General features: G+C 33.0%; 1 protein-coding gene across 1 annotated transcript; it reads right to left on the reverse strand.

Annotated features, from left to right (window-relative positions):
* Positions 1 to 1,303: 1,303 nt before the first annotated feature.
* On the reverse strand, positions 1,304 to 3,058 carry LOC131038166 (uncharacterized). Its single transcript, XM_059214209.1, has 4 exons — positions 2,573 to 3,058; positions 2,200 to 2,251; positions 1,984 to 2,102; positions 1,304 to 1,764 (listed from the first exon to the last, which is right to left on the reverse strand). The coding sequence occupies exons 1-4, from the start codon at positions 2,664 to 2,666 to the stop codon at positions 1,541 to 1,543; spliced, it is 489 nt and encodes a 162-aa protein (XP_059070192.1). The 5' UTR covers positions 2,667 to 3,058; the 3' UTR covers positions 1,304 to 1,540.
* Positions 3,059 to 8,352: the final 5,294 nt, after the last annotated feature.

Below are 8,352 nucleotides of genomic sequence, written 5' to 3' on the forward strand. Positions count from 1 at the left end.
GGTGTTTTTATCAAAATCACCTGCCAAAAAGTAGAGAAAATACATGATTTAGCAAAAACCCAAAACTGAGAGTTCTACAGCATTGCAGGAAAGAGAAACAGATGACCTTTAGGTGAGCTGGTAAAACCAAATCATCTAATTACAAATAATGAGGAAAGGAAAGGTCTAGCTAGTTTTTCAGGAAAAGCTATCAAACATCCAAAACAATCAATGCAATTACCAAGACAATTAAATAGTGTATACCTTGCCTCTATACCAGTAAACACAAAATTAAATAGTGTATACCTTGCCTCTATACCAGTAAACACAAAATTAAATAGTGCATACCTTGCCTCTTTATCAATAAACACAAAGTTTCTTGTCATAACCATAGTCATGCAGATATTTCCACAGATCCAAGGAAGCATCTTCCTTGAGAATCAAATTACAGACTGATTTGTCAAGTACTTGTGCATTGTTTGTGTAAGTACCAGTGAGAGCTAAATTAAAATTTTAAAATTAAGGAAGAGAATATATTTCCTGTCAAAAACCAAAATAACCGCTTTGAATCTGCGGTTTCTTGATAGTAACAATAAATAAATTGTCTTAAGTGATAGCCTCACTCAAACTGTTTTCTCACAGAATAATATTACATTGAATATCTGTGACTACATGGCGAAGGGCATATATGTGTCTGTGTTGCTGTTATTGGTCATGACATCTTCTGCTTTTGCTTCTGGTAATATCCGTTATTCTTCTCTTTAATCAAATTTCCAAGATTTATTTGGTCATACGAGTAAAATTAAATTCTGAAATACTTGCGAGTTTGGAATTTGTTCGGTATTAGAAGTACACTTTGTTTGAAGACTAGTTATGTGGCTTGTTCAAATTCTTGATGTTAAGCTTCTGAAGAAGGGCCTAAAGCCATGTGTCTGTAATGGGGAACATCTTGCGGAAGACACTTGTACCTGCATCCTGGTACTGAGGATGCAAAATGTGAAAGCAAAGCCAAGTCACGTGGACTGTAGAATAAATGCTGTCTTTGTTTATTTTTCCAGAATATTTTTTCCCCCAACTGTTGAATGAAAAACAATAAAACCACCAGGGCCAATCAAAAAAGGTGGAAATGCGGATATAAACCAATTTAATGAAAACATCAACCCAGACCATGGGTTCAAAACATTGGCGCAGTTTCCCAAACACCAATTAATTGGAAAATAGCTACGTGAAAACATTAGTCTCCGCCAAAGGCACGGACTAATAAAGAAATAAACACGGTACTAAATGCATGTTCAAAGTCCAATCGATCAGAATTGTGAAACAGTTAAAGCAAAGATTTTTTACAGTATAAATTCGGTACGATGTGAAATAGTAAATCTAAACAACTGTAAATTGGCCTGATGCAATATTTGATTGCAGCCAAACTAAGTACAGAAATAAAATATAAAAAAAATGTTGATTCTTCAGCTTGTTTAGAGTACAGAATTGAAACACAATTTCAGAAAAAGAAATGTTTCATGGAATGATATCAACGGAACGAAGCTGAAATGCCTGGTCATCTTTAAAACCTCTGGCTTTCGAATCTCATGTATTTATTTGACAGCTGAATCACATCATCTCGCCAGTCATCGGTATCAGGTAAATTGAGGTCGGGTATTTGCTGTGCATGATCTATAACAGGCAAATTGAGATCTGGTACTTGCTGACGGCCTTTTGGACGAAGATCTTTATCAGGAATGAGTAGTTGTTCTCGACGCTGAGGGTGAGATTGAGGCCTATACTCCCCTTTAAATATAGAAATCTTGATTAATTGAATTAAATATTCCAAAAAAAAAATTTCTGGAAAAATGAACTTTTATTTTTCAAAGATTCCTCAAATCCAAGTAACTGTTTGTACTCTATATTATAGAAGAGGGAGTTTTTTAAGAGAAACAGATGAAAGCGTATGTGTTTCAGAAATAATATTCGGAGAAAAATAAGAAAAGTGGCTAAATTTAAGCGTACCTGTGAAATGATGCGAACGTTCTTTTGTAGTTGAGGGGATTTGAATATTTTGGCCTAGCTGAGATCGCAGGTTCGAAATCGAGGAAGGTACATGGCCTACCTTGTTGCGCTCTATGATTCTTTTGAATTTCAAAACAAAATAAGAAGAAAAAGAAAATAAGGTTTCATTTGTGAAGTAAATTAGATTATTAATCACGCAGCTCATGTATTACTCACTGGTTTCTTGAATTCTCGGTCTGTGCCTTCTGGTTCCTCTCCGCAGCTCTTTCTGTTTAAGCCACATGCAGATTCATAATTATTTACTGTGAACCTTACAAACAGGTCTAATTCTCAAATTTTATCTTAAATAATTGAACATGAATCCGAATCCATCAAATCTTCGACCAAATACAAAAGCATCTTACTTTATTGAAAAACTTCTTACGCCAAAAAAATGAGTTTTTCAATCAATCAGACTGGCTTGAGTCTTCCAAATATAAAATCAGTCCTCCTCAAATTAAAATTTCGTCATTTATTTTCACGGCTACAAAAAATCACTGAACTCAAATTTTATTTCAGAAAACAGAAGAATAATTTGGCATGTACTTGCCTGACTGGTGACCTTTCATATGACCTCCAAGAGCTTGAAGCTTTGTGAAACTTCCGCCACAAAATCTGCAAACATAATCACTTCCTCCTTCCATTCTCTGCAAAGTTTAGTCCGATGGAATCAAGAAAAACTTTCAACAGTATTATAAGCGCGCGTGACATGAGCTAGGGTTTGAACACCTGTCAGGTTTGAATATGAGGAAATTAAATTAAAGTTATGTTATTTGACGTGAAAATAGTGTTCTGTGACTGTCGCCTCTGACAGGTACCGCAAGCTCTGAGAATGTTTTGAGGCAGGTGAACAACAGATTTTTTTTGTTCGTATTCAATAATTTGGGTGGGTAATAGTCGGTCTGCGAATTCCAAGTGTCTCACAAAGTAGACATTAAAATCTGTTAAGTGTGACGTGGTTCATTGCTAAGTAGCTGAACTGAAACCCTTTTTTCTCTTTGGACTTCTCGCTTTGCAAGTAAAAAGGAATTTTTTATAAGAGAGGTGTAAGAAGACAAGTAAGGTGGGACAAGTGGACTATTTATGAAATGCACATACACAAATGTTTTAGCTGATAAGTAGGAGATTGTTTTAGCTGTCAAAATTGTTTTAAAATATATAATTCTTTTAATTGTATTTTATTTGAAAGGAATGGTATCTTTTAAGGTTTATAGAAAAATATTGTTTTTAATTTGTTGATCATAAAAATATTTATTTGTCTAGCAACCTCATGTTTTTAGATAGTAATTAAATCAAGCAAAAGTAAAAGTATGTAGAAGGTCTATAATAAAAAAATGGTTGGTTATAATTTACAAAGTAATTTTTTGAGAGCATATTGAAGGTTTACAATAAAAAATTATTTGGTTCCAACTTTCAAGATATATTGATTTCGAAATATAAACAAAATCAATCATAGGCTAAAGTACAAGTAGGTGGCAAAGGAGGACCATTACATGGAGATACTACACATTGAGAGTTTTCCTTAGGCATATCTAAAGCCTCCAACCTGATATTATAACTAGAGGATCTGGTATAGCCAAAGGAAACATAATCATATCACTTGACAAAAAATACTTTAATAGTCCATAATTAAACATATTATCCCTTAAATTATATTAAATAGAGTTCTCAAATACTTTAAAATAGTTTAACAACCCCTATGAAGATCAACTAATCAAATACAATGATAGCCTAGCAAATGTTACCTTAAAGACACATAGATATCCCTTGATTTGCATAAAAAAACTAAGGAAACACCTAGGTTAAGGAGAGGTATTTACGTGAAAGTAGTTTCTTTAAATTTATAATACATGAGAAACAAAAGGAAAAAATGAATGACACCTAGAGTAAACTATACCAAACGACATTAAATTAATGTAGTATATACAAATCCAACAAGACCTAACTTAATTAAAGGAACACACGCACATGCACACGCGCGCACGCATGCACACACGCACACACACACACACATTATACCTTAAGATCTTACGGTTTGATGAAAGCTATAGAAATATTCTATGCCTATAGCCATATTTCAAATGCTCTTCATATCCAACAAGTTCACTACAACAACCATACTCTTCAATTGTTGAATTTGTGGAAAGAAAAAAGAACCACAATCAAATATTATAGAAGAATTATTATTCTTATAGAGGATGATTTTCATGAAACCCATGAATACCATAAATACATGACACATTCCAACACCAATTCATCTCCCTGATTTCTATAGAGTTCACCTTCAAAAATTGTAGGTTGTAATACCTATACCAAATTAGATCCCCATTGGCTTATGCAAATACTTGAAGATTTAAGAAGCTTATACCCTAGTGATTTGGATCATTTTTATAGCTTTATATTCTAAAATGAGCTTTGATTTATCGAGTTCAACATTTTAGCTCCCTTTTCTAATTAGGAACACAATGTTGAAGATTATATTTTCCCTATTTGAATTAAAACATGTCATCCTCATAATGCTAGGATAACTTTGCCACCACTCCAATGAATTCTACCACCCACCCAAATTCATCCTTAAATATAAAATCCTCTTCGAAAACCCATTTATTACTACTTTTCTTATTAAAAACCCAATGGGTAACCCTACCTTGTTAAATGAATTATAAATTTGTTGAAGGTCATGATCTCTCAATGAATTTGTATAATTTTGTTAGCACATATTTAATGCAACTTATGTTTTTTATGTTGCATATTAGGTCATTCCATAATTTTTAATAGGGAAAAATAACATATCTATTAACTTATCTAGCTTAAGAAAATATTAATATCCAACAAGTAGTAAATAATAGAACCACTAGATATTTTGGCTAGAACTACATTACACATCCATATTTTAAACTACATATCTAGAGACCCATGGAAATTATGAAATTAATCATCTATTCCATGGATGATTACTAGCCCCATAATCATCTAAATGTATTTTATAACATTAAATTGACAACATGTAAACTAGAGAAAGAAAAAATAATTTTTTTTCGTTTAATCTATTTTAGTTATAAATAATAATAATAAAATGTAGTCCTTCATAACATTTTGTGAAGAAAAGAAAAATCATGGTCCTAAACTAAGTGGATTAAACAAGATTACCACTAGTGATATGTTGTCATGTAGCATTTAGTTTTTACTAGTCACCTAAAACCATCTTTTTCATATAGATTAAATATAGTTGTTTTCCTTTCAACACATTAAAAAGTACATATTAGAAGGCCTCAAATGGTGTAATGTTCCCTTTTAAATAAGTTCATGTTGTGTACTAGCAATTATTTCTCTTTTCTTCTTGTTAAGCCAAGCTTGATCATTGGTCTCAATTTCTCTAAGTGTAGATGGTTTTTCATCCAAAAACCTATCTATGAGCATTTTGTCAAGTGTAGAATTTTAAATTGTAACCTTGTAGAATTCAAACCTCATATTTGTGCTCCTATTTTAGTGATTCCTAACTTATCCCCCCTAGGTCTGTTTTGGCTCCTTTTTACTCCAAATCTTATGTCACCTAATTACACAATTGAGTGGACCCCATCCTAGGGCTATGCCTCTTTATTCGTTTCTCTATTTATCCTATTTTGGAGGACAAGGGCATTGTGGTGCCCTTGTTTGGACCAGGGCACCCCCACCACCCTAGTTGTTCTTAAACAAGACCCATTCCAAATATGGGCAGGCATTTCCTCTCCTTGATGGGTCCCTGTGGTTCCATTTGACCATTGGAGGTCAACCTAAATAGTAATTTACCTAGGGAACCCTATACACTATCAATTAATTTTTGGATCCACACTCTATTCACAATATACCATAGCATTCATGCATTCGACATCAAGCATTCTCAAGACAACATTTCATCCCACCATATCCTTCAAGCATCATGACATAAAGTCAAATATATATTCATGTGTTCATGTGTGTTTGATTAGGTCATTCATGTTCATGTGTTTGTTATGTTATAATATTTGTGATCACATCTAAAGAGCATTGCATCATCAATCTTCTATCACTCATTGCAGATCCGAGGTATATCTTCCAACATCTATTTTAGTATTTACTTTTCCTAGTTCAATTCAACTTAATGTTAATTCCTAAACCAGGGTTTGAAACAACGACCCTTTTCTCTTTTTCTGTGTCCAGTAAATTGATTCAGGTGTTGTGATTGAAGATTTCGATAGAATAGACGATGACAAAAAGGTTTATCTTTTACAAGAGTGTAAATTGAAGGACCAGGTATCTCCCACTACCCTGGTCCCAAGATTTCAACCCGATCTTTTGATAGTGAGTCCTGTGTGTCTTCCTGATCAAGAAAACATTTCACTTTTCTTCTCAGAAGTTGTAGGACCAGGTTGCCCTACCCTCTTGGTCTTGACAACTCGGCCCAAATTTTTAGCTAAAGGTTCTATCCACTTTCTCCTCTCAGATCCTTGTTCATGGTTCTGTGTGAAGTCTAGAACATTCTACTATCATTTTTTTTTGCTTCAATTCTTTATTATTTCTCCTAGATCCAATTTTACAATTGAAATCCAATTTCAACTTTCTAAAAGGGGGAAACAACAAATAAGAAAGTACAATTAGCATTTAAGCCCTCTTCTCTAATTTAATTATGGATAGATCTATTGAGTTTACCCCCTTTTAAATGGAAGGTTGATCTTGTGAAATTCTAATATGCAAAACCATAATTTCACAACCTCTACATTTTGGCGAACTCAACACTTCTTACATCGCATTAATTTTGATTTTCCTTTTCAGATCTGATTTAGATGTCTTGTATTGTTCATAATATAATTCACTAAATTTAATTGGTTTTCTATTTCCCATGTGATTAAATTTCTTCATAATTACATTCATCAAAATCATGTGCTACATAATGGTTTCTTTCACTTCACATTACTTCTTTTCATTCATAGTACTCTTTCATATGACATGATTAGAATTTCAAAAATATTTCCTTCTCACAAATAATTTCTCAAAGCTTTTATCCATGTGGCATGTTGTTTTATGATGATATTTTTAAGAAAATGCATGGTATATGTAGATCACATAAAATATTTCTTAGACAATGATAATCCTAGAGATAACATTGAAAAGGCTAACACTTGTACTTCTCCTAGGGTATCCTATGAGAATGAAGAAAGAATCAATACTCCTATCAATGATCTCTCCTATGGAGAGAAAGCATTGAATAGACACATGACACTATCTTATTCTCATATACATACTCTACTGCAAGGGGAGAAGATTAAAATATTGGTATATCAATCCCTCTAGATCCTCCTTATTCTTGAAGAGCTTGTCTTGTTCATCAATATATTTGTAGGTAAGATGATGTAATGAATTTTATTCATGATTTATCTCCTCACATAAAATTAATCAAATATGAAGCCTTAGATAATAAGGATCCTTCTTCCCAACCAACCAAAGAGGACATGAATAATGAGGATAGAAAGGAGAGTATCCTTACAAAGGACTTTCCTTATTCATCTAATTATCCCTTTGACCCTTCTATGTGTCCTTACAATATAAATTTTTAATAAATTCATAATTAAATTCCTGTTCCTTCACAACCGAGAAAATCCCATAAAGTTAGGTATGATATGATTTCAAAACAAGGCTATAGAGTACAAGGACTTAGAGAATATGATTATCAGTATTGGAAGCCGACATCTCTTGGATCTGACATCGGCAATTTTTTTTTTAATATTTATGCATTCATGTTATCTACCCGAAATGTACTTTGATATTGTAATTATCTTTGTAAGCCAACATAAGGCATGATAAGTTGTATAGGGTATATAGGTCACTTAGATTAAATCATTTTTGCAAGATAATAGACATGGTAATAGATATGATGATGGATATGTGAATTTGATTTAATGTGAAATATATCAGAGAGATTATGTATGTGAGAATATTTATGTAAGGGTTATTCTGGCAAAGGGTTTAGGGTTTCAGACTGGAATAGACAGAGCTTAAACCAAAATTGTATTCTGGCATAGAAGATGCTATCTTAGCAGTTCAACACTTCTCTGGATTGTAGTATGGATTTATATGTAGTCAGTGAGACTCCATTTGTGTTTGAGTAGTGTGCTCTAGGCTGTAAGCCTTCCTACAAGTGCAGGCCCCTTATATTTTGTAATATCTCTTCATATGGCTAGTGGATTGATATTGTGGGTCACAAATCCAACCGTGGTCTTTCTTCTTTGAGGTTTTCCACATATAATTCTATGTGTTATGATTCTCATTTATGTGATTAGCTTGTTGGTTTCTTTACTTCTTTCAATTTTGTAT

Source organism: Cryptomeria japonica, chromosome 11, assembly GCF_030272615.1.
Source record: "Cryptomeria japonica chromosome 11, Sugi_1.0, whole genome shotgun sequence".
In the NCBI taxonomy this organism is placed as follows: domain Eukaryota; kingdom Viridiplantae; phylum Streptophyta; class Pinopsida; order Cupressales; family Cupressaceae; genus Cryptomeria; species Cryptomeria japonica.